Source organism: Balaenoptera borealis (genome assembly GCF_965194805.1).
Source record: "Balaenoptera borealis genome assembly, chromosome: 10".
NCBI lineage: Eukaryota > Metazoa > Chordata > Mammalia > Artiodactyla > Balaenopteridae > Balaenoptera > Balaenoptera borealis.
In genome coordinates, this window is record NC_138874.1 from 9,591,473 (window position 1) to 9,615,167 (window position 23,695).

Genomic DNA, 23,695 nt, shown 5'->3' on the forward strand with positions numbered 1-23,695 from the left:
TCAGTAGTTGTAGCTCGTGGGTTCTAGAGCGCAGGCTCAGTAGTTGTGGCGCATGGGCTTTGTTGCTCCGCAGCACGTGGGATCTTCCCGACGAGGGCTTGAACCCATGTCCCCTGCATTGGCAGGTGGATTCCTAACCACTGTGTCACCAGGGAAGACCTTTTTTTTAACATCTTTATTGGAGTATAATTGCTTTACAATGTTGTGTTAGTTTCTGCTGTATAACAAAGTGAATCATCTATACGTATACTATATCTCCCCATATCCCCTCCCTCTTGCGTCTCCCTCCCACCCTCCCTATCCCACCCCCCCTATCCCACCCCTTTAGGTGGTCACAAAGCACCGAGCTGATCTCCCTGTGCTATGCGGCTGCTTCCCACTAGCTATCTATTTTACATTTGGTAGTGTATATATGTCCAGGCTACTCTCTCACTTCGTCCCAGCTTACCCTTCCCCCTCCCTGTGGCCTCAAGTCCATTCTCTACGTCTGCGTCTTTATTCCTGTCCTGCCCCTAGGACAGGACCTTTTTTTTTTTTTTTTTAGATTCCATATATATGGATCACTTACTCTTAAAGCAGAAAATATAATTGTTCATTTAATGAAAGCATCAAGTCCTAAGAAATACTTCACTTCCATATTATGATAAACTACAGACATGAGGCTGTAGGAAAGATGAAGAGAGGAAGGAAAGTGCATAGAGAAAAGGATAGAGGGAGGAAAGAGGAGCAGAGAAAAAACAAGTGTAGAAGAGGGAGACAAAAGACTAGGTAAGGGAGAGGATGGGTCCTGGGTGATAAGTGGGTACCCCAGGAAGTAATGCAATAGCTCTTGCTAATGCTGTTTATATGCTTTCTCCACTGAAACTGCCAATTGTTGATTAACAGCTGTTTACTATTTTTTTTGAATTTTTGAATTTTATTTTTTTATACAGCAGGTTCTTATTAGTCATCCATTTTATACACATCAGTGTATGCATGTCAATCCCAATCTCCCAATTCATCACACCACCACCACCACCCGCCGCTGATTTCCCCCCTTGGTGTCCATATGTTTGTTCTCTACATCTGTGTCTCACTTTCTGCCCTGCAAACCCGTTCATCTGTACCGTTTTTCTAGGTTCCACATATATGCGTTAATATACGATATTTGTTTTTCTCTTTCTGACTTACTTCACTCTGTGTGACAGTCTCTAGATCCATCCACGTCTCTACAAATGACCCAATTTCGTTCCTTTTTATGGCTGAGTAATATTCCATTGTATATATGTACCACAACTTCTTTATCCATTCGTCTGTCGACGGGCATTTAGGTTGCTTCCATGACCTGGCTATTGTAAATAGTGCTGCAGTGAACATTGGGGTGCATGTCTCTTTTTGAATTATGGTTTTCTCTGGGTATATGCCCAGTAGTGAGATTGCTGGGTCATATGGTGATTCTATTTTTAGTTTTCTAGGGAACCTCCATACTGTTCTCCATAGTGGCTGTATCAATTTACATTCCCACCAACAGTGCAAGAGGGTTCCCTTTTCTCCACACCCTCTCCAGCATTTGTTGTTTGTAGATTTTCTGATGATGCCCATTCTAACTGGTGTGAGGTGATACCTCATTGTAGTTTTGATTTGCATTTCTCTAATAATTAGTGATGTTGAGCAGCTTTAATGTGCTTCTTGGCCATCAGTATGTCTTCTTTGGAGAAATGTCTATTTAGGTCTTCTGCCCATTTTTGGATTGGGTTGTTTGTTTTTTTAATATCGAGCTGCATGAGCTGTTTATATATTTTGGAGATTAATCCTTTGTCCGTTGATTCATTTGCAAATATTTTCTCCCATTCTGAGGGTTGTCTTTTCCTCTTGTTTATGGTTTCCTTTGCTGTGCAGAAGGTTTTAAGTTTCATTAGGTCCCATTTCTTTATTTTTGTTTTTATTTCCATTACTCTAGGAGGCAGATCAAAAAAGGTCTTGCTGTGATTTTCGTCAAAGAGTGTTCTTCCTATGTTTTCCTCTAAGAGTTTTATAGTGTCCGGTCTTACATTTAGGTCTCTGATCCATTTTGAGTTTATTTTTGTGTATGGTGTTAGGGAGTGTTCTAATTTCATTCTTTTACATGTAGCTGTCCAGTTTTCCCAGCACCACTTATTGAAGAGACTGTCTTTTCTCCATTGTATATCCTTGCCTCCTTTGTCATAGATTAGTTGACCATAGGTGCGTGGGTTTATCTCTGGGCTTTCTATCTTGTTCCATTGATCTATATTTCTGTTTTTGTGCTGGTGCCATATTGTCTTGATTACTGTAGCTTTGTAGTATAGTCTGAAGTCAGGGAGTCTGATTCCTCCAGCTCCGTTTTTTTCCCTCAAGACTGCTTGGGCTATTCGGGGTCTTCTGTGTCTCCATACAAATTTTGAGATTTTTTGTTCTAGTTCTGTAAAAAATGCCATTGGTAATTTGATAGGGATTGCATTGAATCTGTAGATAGCTTTGGGTAGTATAGTCATTTTCACAACATTGATTCTTCCAATCCAAGAACATGGTATATCTCTCCGTCTGTTGGTATCATCTTTAATTTCTTTCATCAGTGTCTTATAGCTTTCTGCCTCCTTAGGTAGGTTTATTCCTAGGTATTTTGTTCTTTTTGTTGCAGTGGTAAATGGGAGTGTTTCCTTAATTTCTCTTTCAGATTTTTCATCATTAGCATATAGGAATGCAAGAGATTTCTGTGCATTAATTTTGTATCCTGCAACTTTACCAAATTCATTGATTAGCTCTAGTAGTTTTCTGGTGGCATCTTTAGTATTCTCTATGTATAGTATCATGTCATCTGCAAACAGTGACAGTTTTACTTCTTCTTTTCCAATTTGTATTCCTTTTATTTCTTTTTCTTCTCTGATTGCCGTGGCTAGGACTTCCAAAACTATGTTGAGTAATAGTAGTGAGAGTGGACCTCCTTGTCTTGTTCCTGATCTTAGAGGAAATGCTTTCAGGTTTTCACCATTGAGAATGATGTTTGCTGTGGGTTTGTCATATATGGCCTTTATTATGTTGAGATAGGTTCCCTCTATGCTCACTTTCTGGAGAGTTTTTATCATAAAAGGGTGTTGAATTTTGTCAAAAGCTTTTTCTGCATCTACTGAGATGATCATATGGTTTTTATTCTTCAGTGTGTTAATGTGGTGTATCACAATGATTGATTTGCGTATATTGAAGAATCCTTGCATCCCTGGGATAAATCCCACTTGATCGTGGTGTATGATCCTTTTAATGTGTTGTTGGATTCTGTTATTTTTGTTGAGGATTTTTGCATCTATATTCATCAGTGATATTGGTCTGTAATTTTCTTTTTTTGTAGTATCTTTGTCTGGTTTTGGTATCAGGGTGATGGTGGCCTCATAGAATGAGTTTGGGAGTGTTCCTTCCTCTGCAATTCTTTGGAAGAGTTTGAGAAGGATGGGTGTTAGCTCTTCTCTAAATGTCTGATAGAATTCGCCTGTGAAGCCATCTGCTCCTGGACTTTTGTTTGTTGGAAGATTTTTAATCACAGTTTCAATTTTATTACTTGTGATTGGTCTGTTCATATTTTCTGTTTCTTCCTGGTTCAGCCTTGGAACGTTATACCTTTCTAAGAATTTGTCCATTTCTTCCAGGTTGTCCATTTTATTGGCATAGAGTTGCTTGCAGTAGTCTCTTAGGATGCTTTGTATTTCTGCAGTGTCTGTTGTAACTCCTCCTTTTTCATTTCTAATTTTATTGATTTGAGTCCTCTCCCTCTTTTTCTTGATGAGTCTGGCTAATGGTTTATCAATTTTGTTTATCTTCTCAAAGAACCAGCTTTTAGTTTTATTGATCTTTGCTATTGTTTTCTTTGTTTCTATTTCATTTATTTCTGCTCTGAACTTTATGATTTCTTTCCTTCTGCTAACTTTGGGTTTTGTTTGTTCTTCTTTCTCTAGTTCCTTTAGGTGTAAGGTTAGATTGTTTATTGGAGATTTTTCTTGTTTCTTCAGGTAGGCTTGTATAGCTATAAACTTCCCTCTTAGAACTGCTTTTGCTGCATCCCATAGGTTTTGGATCATTGTGTTTTCATTGTCATTTGTCTCTAGGTATTTTTTGATTTCCTCTTTGATTTCTTCAGTGATCTCTTGGTTATTTAGTAACATATTGTTTAACCTCCATGTGTTTGTGTTTTTTACGTTTTTTTCCCTGTAATTCATTTCTAATCTCATAGCGTTGTGGTCAGAAGAGACGCTTGATATGATATCAATTTTCTTAAATTTACTGAGGCTTGATTTGTGACCCAAGATGTGATCTATCCTGGAGAATGTTCCGTGCACACTTGAGAAGAAAGTGTAATCTACTGTTTTTGGATGGAATGTCCTATAAATATCAATTAAATCTATCTGGTCTGTTGTGACATTTAAAGCTTGTGTTTCCTTATTAATTTTCTATCTGGATGATCTGTCCATTGGTGTAAGTGAGGTGTTAAAAGTCCCCCAGTATTATTGTGTTACTGTTGATTTCCTCTTTTAGAGCTGTTAGCAGTTGCCTTATGTATTGAGGTGCTCCTATGTTGGGTGCATAAATATTTACAATTGTTATATCTTCTTCTTGGATTGATCCCTTTATCATTATGTAGTGTCTTTCCTTATCTCTTGTAACATTCTTTATTTTAAAGTCTATTTTATCTGAGTATTGCTACTCCAGCTTTCTTTTGATTTCTATTTGCATGGAATATCTTTTTCTATCCCCTCACTTTCAGTCTGTATGTGTCCCTAGGTCTGAAATGGGTCTCTTGTAGACAGCACGTATATGGGTCTTGTTTTTGTATCCATTCAGCAAGCCTGTGTCTTTTGGTTGGAGCATTTAATCCATTCACGTTTAAGGTAATTATTGATATGTATGTTCCTAGTACCATTTTCTTAATTGTTTTGGGTTTGTTTTTGTAGGTCCTATTCTTCTCTGTGTTTCCCACTTAGAGAAGTTCCTTTAGCATTTGTTGTAGAGCTGGTTTGGTGGTTAATATTCTTAACTGTGTTTCTTCCACACTATTCCTGGCTTCCACAGCTAGCTTTCCAACAGCTTTTTTCCAAAAATGAAATTTTCTGTCAGAATTCCACCTGTAAAGCTAATCAAGACAAGGCTGCTGTGGAGCCTGAAAGCCCAGCCTTCTGGCCTCTTCCCCACGTCTAGGCAGCCCCATAGCCCCTGCAGGGATGCTTGCACTGACTAGAGTTTGGGAAGTGCTTTTATTAAGGTGAATATGTGCTGAGGAGCAGTAACTTAAAAAAGAAAAGTACTCCAGTCTGGAAACACATGTTCAGAGAGTTGTGTGCATAATGATTAAAGGAGTGACTGTATATTTGTTAATTATTGAAACTAGTGGTCTTTATGATTGTTTAGTTACTCTCTGATACTATTTATTGCATAAAACATATGTGAAAATCTTGTACTCTTTGGCCTATATTCTGATTAAGAAGTGTTATTTGCAGGGTAACTACACACTGAGCAAGGTTCATGGTATAATTAATAGTTTAACACATAGTAAGTTTTAATCCCATAAATAAATAGGATTGGAATCTGAACTGTGTAAGACATTTTCTAAAATCCTGTCTATTATTTCTCTTTTAGGAGAAGATGATGGTAAGTTAAAAGTCTCATTTTATGTTTGCTTCAAATGTAGAAGAAATGCCTTTAATGATCAAAATTTGATTTTTTCCTGTTTTTAATTCAAAAGAAAGTATCCTTTTTTTTTTTTTTCAGAAAATAGCTACCAATCAATGGTGACCAAAAAGATAAGAGTGTTTTTTATAATTTAAAGTTACCCTATGTTAGGGACTTCCCTGGTGGCACAGTGGTTAAGAATCTGCTTGCCAGTGCAGGGGACACGATCCCTGGTCCGCAAAGATCCCACATGCCACGGAGCAACTAAGCCCGCACCACAACTACTGAGCCTGTGCTCTAGAGCCCACGAGGCACAACTACTGAAGCCTGCGTGCCTGGAGCCCGTGCTCCACAACAAGAGAAGCCACCACAATGAGAAGCCCGTGCACTGCAGTGAAGAGTAGCCCCCGCTCGCTGCAACTAGAGAAAGCCCGTGCGCAGCAACCAAGACCCAACACAGTCAAAAATAAATAAATAAATTTATTTTAAAAAATAAATAAAGTTACCCTATGTGTCAAGGGCGCTGTAATGGGCATTGTAAACGATAGAAAGATGTATAAAACATGCCTTCCCTCTAGGAGCTAAAAATATGTATAGTAGGGAATGATAAGCACTGTACATAAGTGATAATAAAGAAGTATTACATACATAGTACAGCAGTAGGTGGTGTAGCTCTTCAGAGGTAGAACAGATCCTGCCTCACTGGGAAAATTTACTGGAGGAGGTGGTGTTTGAGATGGACTTGAATGATGGACTGATTTAAAGCCAGTAGAATTGGATAGTGTGTGCTACTTGGATGACAACATGGACTAAGGGGTTGAGAAAGGAAAAACAAGGCATGTTTGGGGAGAGTAGGAAAGACTTCATATATGGGGTAATTTAAAATTAGAAAGATGAGTAGAGGCCAGATTATTGAGGACCTTAGGAGCTAGACTTTTCCTGTTAGCAGTTGGGGCTTTTTGAGTAAACAAGTGAGATAATGAATGATGTTTTGTGTAAGAGTATCATCTAAGTTAGAGTATGTTGAATGAATGGTTCTCTAGGAAGATGTTTGTGTTGTTTTGCTAAGGGTGAAGACTCTCAGGAGGCAAAGTAATTCCCCACCATCTAATTTATCCCCTAGACTCCTTGCTCAGCTCACCTATGTGTTGAGTTTTTATCATCATGCTTTGCTTTTCGCAATTAAAATAAGGATGAGTAAATTAGGAAGTATATTAACTGTTTTTATCTTTATTGACTGCCATTTTTCTTTTCACTCAGAACAATATTGGGCTAGAAATAGTTCTTTTAGCATAGTACACAAGGAAGGCCCCTTCATATTCTGGTCGTTAACTTTTCTGAAGAATTATTTTGAAAATTAGGGAACTTTTTTATTATCTCTTAGAACTTAGTAGTTTTAGATAATTGAGGAAATATACTTAGGTTTATTGCTCAGGAAAAAGGGAATTAATTTGATTTTCATATTAATTATAATTCACTTTTTTCCTGGAAGTTTTGAATAATGCTATGGTTATCATCAAAAGCAAATTTAAGATTGTTTCTCTCCGTAAATATACTTACGGATATTTAAGTCTTCAAGTGAATAAGGTTTGCATATTTTGACTGGAAGTTTTCTCAAAAATTTTACAAGTCAAAATGTCATTTGTAAGAACTTCTTCCCAAAACTACTTCAGTTACTTTTGGACTTTATTTTCTAGAACCATATGCCTGTTTTTCCATTACGCATGAGCAGTGGACATATTCCTTAATCTGTCATGAGAAATATTTTATAGACTAAATTTATTCTTATTTATGAATGACCATTTAAACATTTTAACCCAATTCTGTGTGTGTGTATAATTTTGATTGTTTTTGTTTTGTTTTTTAGGAGAATCGTTCTACACGTGGCTAGAAGGTAAATTTAATGTCTGCATTTTAAATTTATTGGCATCTTGCAAAAAATGAATTGATTTATTTAATATATATTTGTAAGTTTTAGGATTCATTAAATCTTGACAGTGTTTGAAAGAAAATAGCATGTTTTAGGTTATTGTAGTTTAGGATAAAATTATTTGAAAATTTTGAGGCTATTGGTCAGCTAAAAACCAGTGTTATGGAAATATATAGGGCAGATGCAGTCATCAGGGTTCCAGAACTGGTTCCCAGTCTTATTTCCATTCTGTATGTAATACTCATCCAAACTACTTTTCTAGTAACCACTATGCAAGTCTGTTTTTTTAAGTAGAGGCATTCTTTTTGGAAGGAAGTACTTTTTTTTATATATGAAATTAAGGGAAGATGAATTTGAATTCAGAAGGTTTTAAACATGTTTACACATGTAGTCTAAACTTGTCTAACTAAAGGATAAAGTAATATAGATCCCAATATATCAGATACGTTCGCATTCTTATATTTTCTAGTGTTGAAGTTATGAAACGTTATTAATGGAAAGCTGAAACATTCTAGGATTTTAACAACTTTGGTTAATAACTGGATATATGATGCTTTTCAAAAATTTAGCAAATTGCCATTAATTTATGAAACCAAAAGTTCAAATATATTAATGAAAGATAAGCAAGTTGAATGACACTGGAAAATGGATATTTCATAGCCATAACCTTATAGGAACTCTACTGAGTTAAACTAAGCACTTAATTCCATTTTATCTTTGTTAATCAGTCGTGTTAACTTATGAATGTGATTTCTCTTTATTTTTTAATGAATTTTTTTGGGTTTTTTTTTTTTTTTTTGGCTGTGTTGGGCCTTCGTTGCTGCACACGGGCTTTCTCTAGTTGCGGTGAGCAGGGGCTACTCTTCGTTGCGGTGCACAGGCTTCTCATTGCGGTGGCTTCTCTTGTGGAGCACGGGCTCTAGGCACGCGGGCTTCAGTAGTTGTGGCACGCAGGCTCAGTAGCTGTGGTTCGCAAGCTCTAGAGCGCAGGCTCAGTAGTTGTGGCACATGGGCTTAGTTGCTCCGTGACATGTGGGATTTTCCCAGACCAGGGATCGAACCTGTGTCCCCCGCATTGGCAGGCAGATTCTTACCTACTGCGCCACCAGGGAAGCCCAATGAACTATTTTTGATGTGCAAATACTTCTAGGAATTATATTGATAAATGGCCAGTGTGGGAAGAGATGATCATCTTTGTTTAATTAGCTTTATTTTAAGAGCACAAATTGTGAAAAGTAGTATTTAGGTTAAAAGAGGTGGTCAGAGACTCTGCATATTGATAATGGAGGATGAGAATGAAATTTATGGGCAGTATCGGATTCTAGGGTATACTATATCAACCACTCTCCTAGTATCCTATTGATGGGAGTCCCTGAATACTGATAGATGGTCCAGCGAGCACTCCTATTTATAGGCAACTGGCTCAACTTTCCGGAGATTGAGTTTCCTGATCTGGGGCACGAGAGTGGCACTAGCCATCCAGCTTACCTACACTGTGAGTGTAGATGACGCCTGTGAAAACTGCTTTGAAAATCACTAAGCAATGTACAAATGCCAGATAACAGTGTTACAGTGTATCTAGCCCTTTTGTGAGAGAAAAAGTTATATATTGGTATCCTGTAATTCAGTTGATGAAAATGAATTTGAATGAAATTAAATCCAAAAGAGGAAGAGGAGAACCACTTTCTAAATTGAATAGTTGGATTTGCCAGGCATTAGGGCTGGCAGCAGACCGCAGGCGAGGAGCACCTCTCCAGCACTTTCTGCTAAGAGTGTTGTGTGTCTTCTTGGTGCATTCACTTGGCTCATCTTTTATTATTAAGATTTTGCTTGAAGTTACCGAATTTTCACAGTTTACAGGAGTACATATCTACTCCTTCCTTCCCTCTTACCACCCATCCCCTTTTAGGTAAGGGGCTTTGTGGGCTTTGCAAATTAGAATTCCCTCCTAGTTTTCATGTTCTCATTTTTAGGCATATGAATTTTCATGAGCTTTGCTTTGCCTATTTTCCCTTCTCTTGTCTTTAGATATTTTACTGCTTAGAGAAGTAGGTTGGAAGGAAGAGAAAGTGAACTTCAAATCTGATCATTTTGGTACTTGATAACAGATTTGATTAAAAGTTTTACTAGAGAAGTTAATACCTAATGTTTTATCAAAGTTATCCATATTGTTTATATCCGTTGTTACCATAAACATTCAAATTTGGCCATATACTTTTACGAAGAAGCCACAAAATAGAACTGAATTTCTACCTTTTGGTCTCTATCCATGATGATGAGAATATTCTAGGAAGAATTCTGAATTAGGGAATGAGATCTCAAAATAATTATTTTTTCCTATTAGAAGCTACTTGCTTCAGAGCCATCTATGGTAGAACATAAAGGGAGAGTAAGTTGAAGATCTAAAAGATCCTGAAAGGATGCAAAGTAAGCCACATACATACTCTTAACATTTTTAAAATCCTTCAGCATATAAATGAGATTATTTCTTAGTTTCCACTGTTGAAGCCCATTTTTCCCCATAGGGAGAGTAAAAAAACCAAAAAGCAAGAAAGACAAAAACAAACTCTGTTGGGTGGTAGGAAAGGGGAAGAGCTAATTGTTCTGCGTCTAGTGTGGATTCTTAAAACTTTTTGCATTTTTATTTATTTTTAAATTTTTCTATAAAGAATATTTTCTAAAAATGTTTCTCTTTTTTCACTGTGGTAAAATATACACAGTATAAAATTTACCTTCTTAAGCATTTCAAAATTTATTTAATAGCATTAAGTTCATTCACAATGTGTATTACTCTTATAATAAGAGAAAATATTTTTAAATGGAGGCGGGGGTTGGATAGGATGGCGAAATTATCTTGACCTCTGTTTTGAGCAAAAGCCTGTGTGGCTTAAGAAGGCTACATAAAATAAATTTCCATCATATTCCTGAACTCCATCTTGATATGGTTTTTCCAAGTTTTGGCTCCTTACCTGTGGAACCTACAGTTAAGTAGAATTAGAGAATTCCAGGGCAAAGGATTAGTAAGACACACTAAAGAATCTGGAGGAAGGAGAGAAATAGAATTCAGTCTATTCTTCCTCCACTAACAAGTAGGTTGAAATAAAGAACATCTATAGGGAAGGGAAAAGGAGAAACAGCTATGGTTACACCAAAGCAGTGACTTTATATCTGCTTTAGTTTAGCCTAAACCACAAAAAATCTGTGCTGTTGCCTTCTGGGTAACATGAGGACTTTTCCAAGTGCATCCATAGTGTTTGGACCTCCAGTAGCCCAGACATTTGTATCTTATTCTGCACTAAGTTATCATACTCAGTTAACTCCATTCTGAAGTCAGAATCTTATTTTATCTTCTAGTGACAGTATCTCAATCTAATTATTTTATATTAGTCCTTGATTTGTTTTTAATGTCCTCAAATCTTAACTTTAAATATAAGCCCGTGTACCTAATCCTCTTGATTCAGTATTTTTGTTATCTAAATGGATGTGATTTCTTTTCCACTATTTTTCTGAATAGGTTTGTGTTTGGAGAAAAGAGTCTTCTATAAGCTTATATCGGGACTTCATGCTAGTATCAATTTACATCTATGCGCAAATTATCTTTTGGAAGGTAATCAGATTTTTTTCTATTAGTATAAAAATTGTTGGGGAAAAATACATATTCTCTATAGAGCAAAAATCCTGTTTATTAAGAGTGTATAATATATTTCTCTTTCTCTTTAGAAACCTGGGGTAAACCTACCTGGGGACCTAATATGAAAGAATTTAAACGCCGCTTCGACCCTGTGGAAACCAAGGGAGAAGGCCCAAGAAGGCTAAAGAATCTGTACTTTTTATATTTAATTGAGCTTCGAGCTTTATCAAAGGTGGCCCCGTACTTTGAGCGCTCAATTGTCGATCTTTACACTGGAAATGTAAAAGAGGATGCCGACACAAAAACCCTTCTACTGAATATCTTTCAAGATACAAAGTAAGAATTGAATTGTCAGTGATCTGAAATTCTCCACTCTGTAGTTGATTTGAGGTAGTTCTTGAAATATTGATACAACAAAAACTGACTCCTGAAAGTTAGTTAGGAAAAGGGAGAATTAGAACTGAGAAGGAAAGTGTTCCATAGAATGGCAGCATTTTAAAAGTATTTCTAAAAATGTTGACTGAAAAGCGTATATAAAGCTTTGTTGCATAAACTTTCACACTTGAGAATAGGCTGTATTTTTAAATATAACTTCAAATTTTATGTAGTACCAAAATTTAATGCTACTTTAATGTTCTTTCTACCAATTTTGTATTCTTCCAGTTGCTACTTAAATTCAGATGGTAATATGTGCTAGCATAAGGATAGATTACCTAAGATGACATTAGCCTTACGTTCTACAATATAACCTTAAAAAAAAAATCCTGGGTGTATAAAACTGCACTTTACTGATTGTTAAAAATGAGCACAGAGGAGAGTTGGGTTAAGAAATGTCTAAGGTAAATTATGCATTAAATTTTTTAAAATGTTTTAAAATGTTTAGAGTTTTGTACATTTTTTCACACAAATTGTTTTTAGTTAATTTTTTAGGTTATTTTTGTCACGTAATTTCTTCAAAACATTACGCTCTCATAAATTACAAAGCCCTCTTTATCTTGCTTTACTCTTTGATTGAATAGTTTAAACTGTTTGCCACCTTCCCACATTACCAAACCTTACACATGAGTAAATTCTGAATTTTAAATATTTGTAGGGATAGAAAATTCTACCAGAGCTTGAATTTTCCATCTGTAGCTTATAATATTTTCATTTCATCAGGTCCTTTCCCATGCACTTTGACGAGAAATCCATGTTTGCAGGTGACAAAAAGGGGGCCAAATCGTTAAAGGTAAAAAGTTCTTGACTGGGGGACCGGGTGGGGAACAGTTTACTGGTTGTGTTTTAATCCTGTTCATCTAAACTTTCTTTTCCAGTTCTCCATCTTGTGGGTCTGATTGGATTTTACTATAAATGATACAAAAAGCTCTTTCTCAATTCCTTTCTCCTTTCTAGTTTGCCCAACTGCTTAGTGAATCCTCAGTCATACCTCTTATGACACCTTTGTAAATGTCTTCTCAAAAGGCATCATTTTGAAAGTTTTCTTTCTTTTCTTTCATTTTCTTATTGCTGTTTTGATGCGTCTTAAAAAAAATCATGCACTGTTAGCCACTTTGAAGGCAGTAAATAGTATATTTTCTAATGTTTATTTTACAAAATGTTACAGTTTTGAAACTATTATGTTTTTGTCCTAATGGACTAACATATAAGGCAAAAATTACCTGTTGACCTGTGATGTCAGAAGGAGACTATATTTTAGGAACATTATGCAACTTCATGTTACAAGCACTTGGTTCTCATTTGCTTACAGTAATTAAGGAATGCACTGTACCGTTACAGTGTTCATAAAAGTATTTGAAATTGATTGGCAAATAGTCTTCTACCACAGTTCCACAATTTTTTTTTTTTTAAATATTAATTAATTTATTTATTTATTTTGGCTGTGTTGGGTCTTCGTTTCTGTACGAGGGCTTTCTCTAGTTGCAGCAAGTGGGGGCCACTCCTCATCGCGGTGCGCGGGCCTCTCACTGTCGCGGCCTCTCCTGTTGCGGAGCACAGGCTCCAGATGCGCAGGCTCAGTAATTGTGGCTCACGGGCCCAGCCGCTCCGCGGCATGTGGGATCTTCCCAGACCAGGGCTCGAACCCGTGTCCCCTGCATTGGCAGGCAGATTCTCAACCACTGCGCCACCAGGGAAGCCCCACAATTTTTTATATGCGATTCTGAAATCCAAAAAGCTCCAAAAACTGGAACATTTTTCTTATGTTTGGTACAAATTAATTTGTTAGCAAAACCTAACCTGAACTGGTGTAAGGATATTTGTAGTGTTTTTTAAAAAATTCTGCTTTGTATGAATATTCTTACATTTTGTTGCAAAAACAATCATGTATTTGATTACAGGGTGTTGCCATACACTCTGGTGGGGTGTTTCATAATATATAGTGTATGTACTACATTACTAAAATCTCAAAACTTCTGAATTCTGAAACACATTTGGCCCCGAGATGTTTTAGATGTGGATATGCTGCAAGAATGAATACATTAGTAAGGGTTCCTTGGTATTTCTGAAATGAAGTAATTTAGCCACAACTATATTTTAGTTTTGGAAGGTTGTTTTGTTTTATGGTTGTTTTAGAGGTACATTAGTATTACAGTATTTAACATAATGCTAATTCATTTTTGTAATGCTTCCTATTTTCTTAGTGTTTATACAAATATTATACTTCTGATCAAGACAACTATAATTACGTATCTTTTTATAGATGAGGAAGGTAAGACTGAGAACAGAGTAAGGTTTCACAGCTAGCTTTCAAGTTATAAAATGCTGGAAATTTGGTTTCCTATTTTTCAAAGGTGTAGAAAGGAGAATATAAGTCCGTTTTTCCATCTGCTCCAAAGAACATGAATTACATGAGAATGGAGAGCAAAGGAGTTTTTGTGTTCTATTTATGTTGTCTTTCTTTTGGCCAAGGTATTGATTCCTCCAAACGCTTTAAGTTTTCAGGTGACTCACTCCAGCTCTTTGCAATAAACTGTTTACCTCGGTGCAATAAAATGATTTTTATTTTCTATGTTTGCCCTGTGAAAAAGATGAGGGAACTTTCTCTTAGCTAGTTTTGTCCTCAGAGAAGGTGAGACTCACCTTAGAGTCACAGAAACCCATGCACAGATGCCCATCTAACTGTGTGGGAAACTAATACAGCAAAAGTCAAGGATCCAGTAAGCAAGCATCCCTGGAGAAGTTGCCTTAGCAAATGTGGGGGACTGTGAGATCACAGACCCCTTGTATAGCCCTGTGATCATCGGTGCTGATGGAGTACATGCTATAAACATGGTGTGGTCCTAAGGAGGGAGATGGACACTGATTATTGTTCTAGGACCAGCTTTCTGATTTAGACTCACACAAAGCAATGCATCAAAAATAAATGAAACATAATATAGATGTATTTACCACTGGTTGTACACAGATATCAAATGGAAGCAGCAGTTAAGCTCCTTCAAAGTAAAAACCGTGTATTATTTACTTTGGTGTCCCCTGTAGGGTACGTGTTGGTGCTTTGCGTGGAGTGGCCCCTGAATCAAAAGTTTGTTGAATTAATATGTAGAATGAATTTTATAAACTGTCATTAATGTTAGCTGTTTTATGTGCCATGTTGTGCTATACAAATTCAAATACTTCTCTTCTTCATTGTTGAAAAACACAACTCATTCATTAATAAGCTTCAAAACTTTTATTATAATTCAGACAAATGCAGTTTAATTTTAAATGTCTAATTAGAATGAACATATTTTCTGCTTGTTAGGAGGAATTCCGGTTACATTTCAAGAATATCTCCCGTATAATGGACTGTGTTGGATGTGACAAATGCAGGTTATGGGGGAAATTACAGGTTTGTGTGTTGTCTTCTGTTTTGAAACTATTACCAACCTTAAGTTTCTCCACTGAGAAGTTGAAAGTTTTTATTTACTAAAATGTCCTCATTGTTCATTGAATTAGAGATCCAAAGTGTGGTTTTTCTGTTTTATTTATAAAAACAATTAATATTAGACTCTGTGTTATATGTGTATGTATTAGGATGTTTTTCCTATTATTGTAGGTTAATGATTTTAGGTTTATTGTATCTGTTTCTGTAGGTACAATCTCAGATTCATTTTTGAAGTTGCTGGTTACAAATAGAGAGTGTATTGGTATTTTATATACCTATATAAAAGGTAAAATATAATTATATAAGAAATTTAATTATCAAATTTTGGTCACTGAATTTGTATCAATGGTCAAAAGAAGGAGGCCCCCTAGTCACAAAATAGGAAAGTTCTGCCCAGCAGGCCCATTTCCCTAAATATTTCAGTGTAAAAAGGATTGTGTGATTATTTTCTCTTATCTTTTTACAAAGATGATATTAAGTCATAGAAAGTCAAGAGACAGAATTTTTTTAATGGAGGATACAATGAAATCAGATTTTTCTTTTTCTCTGTTGCTAATAATTGAGAAATTATTAAGTGTAGGTATCACTATACCTATAAACTTATGCTGATTTCTAAGTTTTGAATTGCTATGGGCTGTAAAGAATGCTTTCAAAGTTACATATTGAACATTGTAATCCTAATGTGATATTGTCTACATTAAAAAAAAAAAAGGCATTTTAGTAATTTGGAATAGTAGGATATGTATCCAAAAAGTGTTAAACTATTCAGATTTCCTTAACAGCTTAGATAAATTTATCATATGCATAATCTGTGAGGAAGTAGAAACTGTATTTTACATAGTTGAACATTTTCGTGAAAAGTTCAGTTCATATGAATTTCCTGACTTCTCATCACAGTGACTGAGTATTCCTTTAAACCTTTATAGCAGTTATTATTATATGAATTTAATTGAAAGTTTATCACTATTTTCTTTAGACTCAGGGTTTAGGAACTGCCCTGAAGATATTATTCTCAGAAAAAGAAATCCAAAAGCTTCCAGAGAACAGCCCATCTAAAGGCTTCCAACTCACTCGACAGGAAATAGTTGCTCTTTTAAATGCTTTTGGAAGGTAAGAACTGTTTTCATAGTGAAGACTTTTGATTCCCCTGCTGGTTTCAACAAACTGCAAAGATCATCTTCTTTGCTAAAGTAGTCTGTTTTGTTTTGTTTCGTTGACAAAGAGGGAGCATTATTGTCATATAGCATCGCACCTGCACTCACAAGCCAGTTTCTCTACAGGTTACAGGAAAAAGTAATAGTTTCAAATTGCCAGCATTTCCCAGTTTGCCTTCTCAATTTTGTGGGGAAATATTCTCCTAATAAAATTCTCTTTAGCTGGTTTTAACTTGTTCAAGTACAATAGCAGGAGTAAGGAGAGTTTGGCTCAGAAGGTGAGGAAAGAAAAAGACATTAAACCTTTCAGCTGCTCTGTGTCTTAATCTGAGGAGGCATTTTTCTTTCACTCATTTTTCCCCCATTGTTTTCTGTGTACATACATACAGTTTGCTTTTTGTTTATACCACAGATGGTTTCAAAAATAATTTGAATTTGCCTATAGAGATACATGCAGTACCAACTAAGTGAAGACTACAGAAGAGAAGGAAAAGAATCAGAGAAACTCAGAGAAAACAATACTATACTGCCCTGGGAAAAAAGGCAAAGTCAAATCAAGGAAGAATTAAAAAAATAATAATAAATAAAGAACAAAGTAATACAGAGATTCTTATGTTTTCTTAACATGCATTTTTAAGTTAAAAAGAGGCAGTTAAATTAAAAATAAATTAATTGCCCCTTCCCCATCTTAATAGCAAAGATTTCATCTGTTGCTCCCCTGTATTTAAAGATGACCATGTAGGTTGAGATTTCAAACACAAGATAGACATAGAATGTCCACTGGTAATTGGTATTTCATGAAAAATTCAGTCCACCCACTTATGAGGCCTGTAGTAAGATAAAATAGGAGAAGCTGAATTAAATTTAAATTATTTGAAATTTAAATGAAACAAGATTTTAATCAATTTAAACACTTTTAATTGAAGATAGTTGATGTACAGTATTATATGTTACAGGTGTACAATATAGTGATTCACAGTTTTTAAAGGTTATACTCCTTTTATAGTTATTTTAAAATGTTGGCTATATCCCCTGTGTTGTACAATGTATCCTTGTAGCTTATTTTATATATAGTAGTTTGTACCTCTTAACCCCCCTACCCCTATGTTGCCTGTCCCCAGTGGTAACCACTAGTTCTCTATATCTGGGAATCTGCTTCTTAAAACATATTTAAATCTAAATAAAATTAAATTGAGAAAGAAACAGATGTTAACTTCCTCAAAATTTCTCTGTGTCTCACAAGGAATTATTCACAAATGCAACCCTTCCAGCTCAGTTCTCTAGCTAGAGCCTGCTATTACCTTTTATTGCTCTCTAGAGAGTACTGGACTCAGAATCAGGTCCTAGAGTTCTGGAATCCTGGCCCTGCCATTTACTGGCAGCATGAGCTCAGGTACATCACTCCTTTCTCCCAGCTTGTTTCCTTTCTCTGTATAATGAAGAGGAGTAAAAACCTTTCTCACAGAGTTAACATGAAGATAAAAGAGGTCCTGTGTGACACTTTTAAATCACAAGATGCTACCTGAAGTCCATGGCAATGGTGGGCGTGGGGATGGTGATTTACAAACACCATTGGGTGTTTAGTGCCCTAATATTTTCAGTACTTAAAAAATTGTCTTATTGTTTTTATGGCTAGACTAGATGTGAGAAACCTTTCTTTTCTTAAGGGTAATGACACTCAGGGTGGGATGGTTACACAAACAAGGTACAGCCTAATTTAATCTCCCTTCTCCTCCCCACGGAAAACAAATAGCAGCCATCTGCTTTTAAAATCTCTTTTAAAATATTCATCTTTCTTTCCCCCTAATTATTAAAGTAATTCATGGTCATTATAGAAAATCTGGAAAAACATGTGAAAGTGTAATTTAGAAAATAAATTTTAAAATCGCTCATATCCCTACCACCTAGGACGATTTCAACATTTGGCGTATTTTTAATGTGTATTTTCCCACTACTTATGTGTAAAAAATTTACGTACGTGTGTGTGTGTGTGTGTGTGTGTGTGTACATATTTACAGAGTTGAAACCATACATTTTGTATGCTTTCTTATCCTGTTTTACTTGGCATTACATTGGAATCATTTCCCAATATTATTAAAATTTTTTTCATAAGTTATTTTTTTCTTTTTTATTGAGGTATAATTGACATACAGCATTGTATTAGTTTCAGGTGTCCAACGTCATGACTCAATATTTGTATATGTTGCAAAATGATCACCACAGTAAGTCTAAGTAGCATCCATCACCACACGTAGTTACAGAGTTTTTCTTCTTGTGATGAGAACTTTTGAGATTTACTCTTTTAGCAACTTTTAAATACATAAGCACTATTTTAAATATAGGCCAATATTCTATTGCATGGACATAGCACAATTTAGTCATTCTTTTATTTCTTAGTCGAGTTTAACTGTTTCCTTCATATGTATTCTATACATTTCTTACTCTTTCCTTAAAAAATATTAGTTGTTCTTAATAATTGTTAATGAGATCTGTTCATTGTATCTTCCACCTGATTATCAGTCCATTTAAATAGTAAATGATTTTGGCTGCACTAACACACACAATTATCGTGTTGCACTTTGGGAGGGTTTGTGCATTCGTTCGTGTTAAGTGAATTGGTAGTTTTCTTGGTCTGACAACCTATATAATACAATTCTGCCTCAATTAGGGCAGCCAGGACCGCATTGCTTCGTCATGTGATGCTAGTGGGCGGAGACATACAGTGAGCTTCGTCTTGGTTCTGGCCAAGGAAGGCTGGGAAATGTGGTTTCTTTATCTTGAATACTCTGCAAATGTCTTTCCTACACTAACAGCCATTTTTTGATAGTTTCAACATTTATATCAAATGGCTTATTTTCCAGGGAACAAATTAATATACCTGTTGGCTATTAAAATATATTTTAGTATCCCTCTAAAAGTACCGGTAAAGCAGTAGGTAAATGCAGGTACGCTCTGTGCCTTTCTGTGTCTGTCGGAGAATAATAATAGGGAATGTGGAAAATCTCTCGTGTAATAAATTGTGAGGTCTGGAATGCATCTTCACAGAGACTCTGGTCCCATATAGTGCTGGTGAGTTTGTACTCCCCGCGTAAAAGGTAACCTACAGTTAGTTTGTATGATAACCTTCGAGTTTTCTGACCCTCTCCATTTTGTATCTGAATCAGACTTTGAGCGTACTTTTTTCATTGTTTTTTTCAGCCGCTGCTCTTTACGAAGCTCTCTCTTCTTTAGTTATGGACCTTGGTTTCTACTGTATCTTCCTATGTATTTTGATAGGTTTTTTTTTAAAACAGGTACTTTGAGGTACAGCATATGATTTTACACATTTTGTTTAATAATCATATTGTTTTTTCATAATAAGTAAACACTGTTTCAGTCCTCTAATATTCTGAGGATTAGAGTAAGAATTCATTTTCTGTTAATCCTACAACTTGTAAGAATATAAAGAAAATGTTTTTGAGACCATAAAGGACATAGATTTTTTTGAGAGGACATATGGTCTTGGGATCTGATGATCTGGTTAGGACCCACCTACTCTACTAGCTGAGCAACCCTGGGAAAATTACTTGATTTATTTGAGCCTCAGTTTTCCTAAAATGTAAAATCAGGGTTAATTTTATCTACCTTGTGGAATTGTTTTTAAACAATTAATGAGATTATATCTGTGATGAGCTTAGAACATTGCCTACCATACATTAAGCTCTCAATATAAGAAAAGCTCTTAAGTTCTTAAAGAAATGGGCTCAGTACTGCATTCTACATTATCTTAAGCTATAGAAAGAAAAACATTAGATTTTTATTGTATCAACCCTGAATTGTACCTAAGGATAATTGAGCTTACAGAATTTTTTTTTTATGATTTCCATTCTAGAGTTTTACTTCTGGGTCTGGGCTCAGAAGCATTTCATTCATTTATTCACTCAACAATAATTTATTGAACACTATAAATATGGGTGGATGGGGCGGGCACAGGGATTCATCAATAGACAGAATAAATAGAATCTGTATCTTTGTGTTAAAACAAATTAGTGTTTGGGTTAAAACAAATCCATGTTTGGGGAACAACAAGAAAGAAGCGGATTTGGAGAGTAGTGTGCAAAATGAATTTATAAGGCCAAATGTAAATGATTTGAGATTCTTTATTGCAATGAATTATCATACCACTGTTCCCATCATTAATCTAGAATCTGTTGATAATACGAAGTAACTGGCTTCCTTTGCCCCTTCTAAACCAAGACTAACGAACTACAGCTCTGTGTTTTGTCAGTCTTTAATCATTATAGCATACACATTTAAAAATGGAAGCTTCACTGCCCAGTGTTGTTTACGTCATGTTATTTTCGATTTTGCTTTCAAATTGTAGCCCATATAACAGCATCAATAATTTGAAATGTGTACACATCATATTAGCTGTGCTAATATGCTTTTTTTTTTCTCTCTTGTAGGCTTTCTACAAGTGTAAAAGAGTTACAGAATTTCAAAGTCTTATTACAACACAGTAGGTAATAGAGGCTTTTATATGTCTAATTAGAGACATAAAGTGACTGTGTGAAGCCTTTTTAGTCTTGGACATTTCAGCAGAAGGAGACTAATCTTCAGACTTCAAGAATTCTGAACTCTTAAAGAGAAAATTCAAATGTTCACTTGAATATTTATGCTTCTTAATAGATTATCAATTAGAGATATTTGTAAATGAAATATACTTTTAAAACATGTAAACTGCACTAATTCTGTATTTAATTCCACGTGTTTCCACCTGTTGAATATTCTGCTCTTCCATTTGTTTAGAATTGGCTTTGTGCTTACTCTGTTCTTTATTTCCAGCTGTCAAACTTAAATGACTATGTCTCCATCTGAATAATACTGTTAACTAGTCTGTTATGGAAAAGGAGAACTAGGGAGCAAATGTTGCTTAGGGCAGGTATCAGTGACAAAAATTTGTCAGTGATTTTTAAATGTATTTTTAGCCTTGCCTAGTTCTGTGTGTCACCTCCTGTAATATGGAAGTGTCAGCGTGATCAATGACCCTTTCAATGTATAGTTATAGTAGTTACTTAAGAATCCCCAAGACTTCAGTTTCATTGGTTTTTATTGAAGATTTTAGGTTGTTGTTGTTGTGTTTTGCTTTGGTCTAAAGGACCTGCTTCGGCAAAGGTGAATAAGTAATATCCCCTATGCTACCCAGCCAGATTTCATGTGCCTGCAGTGGGCTGGCTCAAGAGGATTCTTTACTTAGAACGTGTAAATCAGTTTCTATTGATTGTGTGTTTCTTTGCCCCTACTCCAGTTTTAGAAATTTTTGTTTAAGAAAACAAACCAAAAAAAAATTGCATAAATACTTATTTAACAGTTTCCATCTTATAAAATTTGAATGGAATTATATGGATTTATAACACCAAATGAAAACATTATATACACAAAACTTACTATTTTAAAGTAAGCATTTTTAAAGGATTTTATTTCAGAATACAGTCTATGCAATCCTCTCTCAATCTGATTTTCTTTGGTAGGGTATTTAAGTAGATAAATTAGTTCATACCTTCTCTAAGCTTCCCCTTTCCCCACCTTTTCTTTTTTAGTTCTTTGTATATAAATGGTACTTCATGTGACTTGTACCAACAGATGACTTCATAAGTCCTAAACTGTCATTTTCTAAACCTGGGATTTAAATATCCTTAATATTTAAAATATTGATTATTTTAAAAGGTGTTAGTATATATAATGTGATTAATTTGGAAGGTTGCATCTGTGTAGAAGTAATGTGGGTATCAGTCTTTCATGAAGTAAATAAGTGCTCTTAAACCCATATCTTATCCTGCCAAAGTCTGAACGTGTTCATTGATGATTTTTAGTGGCATATTTTAACTTGTATTTAGTTGGCTTATCCCTCTTTTAAAAATACTTAGCTGTCCCTTGGAGGGCTATGGTTTGAGGGAGTAAGATCTCACTATTTAGTTATTTTCTTACCCCGTTTCTAACCTTTATAGACCTAGAGTTTTCATGTTGTTGTTGATAGTGGTGGTATTTTTTTTAAGTTGAATAAAACAGGCTGACTTGGTTGGAGCCTCCTCCACTTTTTCTTTTCATTTTTAGGGATGCAAGTATTGTCTGGTGGGAGAGGGGGACCTTCAGGTAAATTTGTCTAAAAAGTGAATATCTAAGTAATCTTGCTGGTAAATTAATAAGAATTATTCTTAGTGTTTTTCAGAGTCTAAGAAAATGTGAATGTTTTGCACTTTGTCTATTATTACTGTAAGTTTAAAAATCTTTTTGGTAGTGTTACTTCACCGTTCCCTCAGTTAAAGATAAAGGCTATTATTTAAGCTCTATTTCCTGGAGAAAATCTTTGGTCGTTTCCATTTCTTGCTTCTTTCCTTTACTGTGATTTGTTTCAAGCTTAGTTAAAATTGTGTATTAGAGTGAGTTCTAGGAATTAAAAGATCTAGTTAGGGTAAAAAGTTCTTTTAAAGGTTTTAACAGATCTTTCACTACCAAGAAAATAAACAAATGAAGTATTCTTAAGCTGAAATCTATTTGATTAACTTTATTTTACCATAAATTAGATTGTGATGGGCAGCCTACATTTTCGTGTATGTGTGTGCTTTTTAAATGAATGTGTAAGTGATAGGAATCTTTGTTTTGTGAGCCTGGTGATGTTTTATGGTCCTTGTGATATAAACTTTTTTCCAACTCACATACCTTTTTGTTGTCAAGTGATACCAGAGTACCGACTGCATTGTGAAAATGCTTGCCTGGCAATAATACCTCTTGGCATTTTGTCTTTATCTCATCACCTAATTTAAAAGTCCAACACTTGATAATATAACTTGACAGAAATGATTGTACCAGCTGATAAAGTAATGAAAATGCAGAAAAGGAAAATATTCCTTCCTTCAATGGCATGAGTTTATTTTTTTTTCTTAAGTGGCATCTATGTAAGTTAGAAATACTGTATATTAAAACTGGTAAATTTAAATGTTTCTCTTGTGTTGATTCTTAGATTATGAGGAGGATCAGACAGAATAGTAGTAATGGTTTTTACAGTTTTGAAATCCGATAAATCCAACGTTTTATTTTGACATTTTAACATTGTGAATTACTCAGTACTTGTAATCTCTGTACTTATATGAAACACTGTGCCATGTTTTCCAACTCTATCTAGGTGCCACTGTATATAAGAAGGGACAGCTATTTTGATCTCTGTCAGCATTGCCTTCATCTGGAAATTTGGGAACAGTTCACAGTAAACCTCTCAGCAGTTTGCACACTGAAGTACCTGCAGAAACCATAGCTATTCACCAAAATACAGACTGGGTGCATGGTACCATGGAAATTATTTGGTAAAACAAAACAACATAGACACACACCAAATTTATGTGTACTCTATTTTAAGTAACATCTACGGGTGCAGCTTTGATTTTGAACAGAATTCCAAATAATTTGCTGTTGTACCCACCAGATTATAG

General features: G+C 35.2%; 1 protein-coding gene across 4 annotated transcripts in view; it reads left to right on the forward strand.

The window, feature by feature from the left end:
* The window catches only part of ERO1B (endoplasmic reticulum oxidoreductase 1 beta), an 84,342-nt gene that overhangs the window by 39,214 nt on the left and 21,433 nt on the right, over positions 1 to 23,695 (forward strand). For 2 of the 4 annotated variants that reach the window (XM_082407679.1, XM_082407676.1), the window contains 6 exons: positions 7,520 to 7,546; positions 11,097 to 11,189; positions 11,303 to 11,549; positions 12,372 to 12,441; positions 14,953 to 15,039; positions 16,052 to 16,185. In XM_082407679.1, coding sequence (XP_082263805.1) covers positions 7,520 to 7,546; positions 11,097 to 11,189; positions 11,303 to 11,549; positions 12,372 to 12,441; positions 14,953 to 15,039; positions 16,052 to 16,185 — 658 coding nt within the window. Of the gene's footprint in view, positions 1 to 5,619; positions 5,632 to 7,519; positions 7,547 to 11,096; positions 11,190 to 11,302; positions 11,550 to 12,371; positions 12,442 to 14,952; positions 15,040 to 16,051; positions 16,186 to 20,674; positions 23,206 to 23,695 lie in introns of those variants that run through there. The other 2 variants (XM_082407677.1, XM_082407678.1) reach the window with 2 other exon arrangements.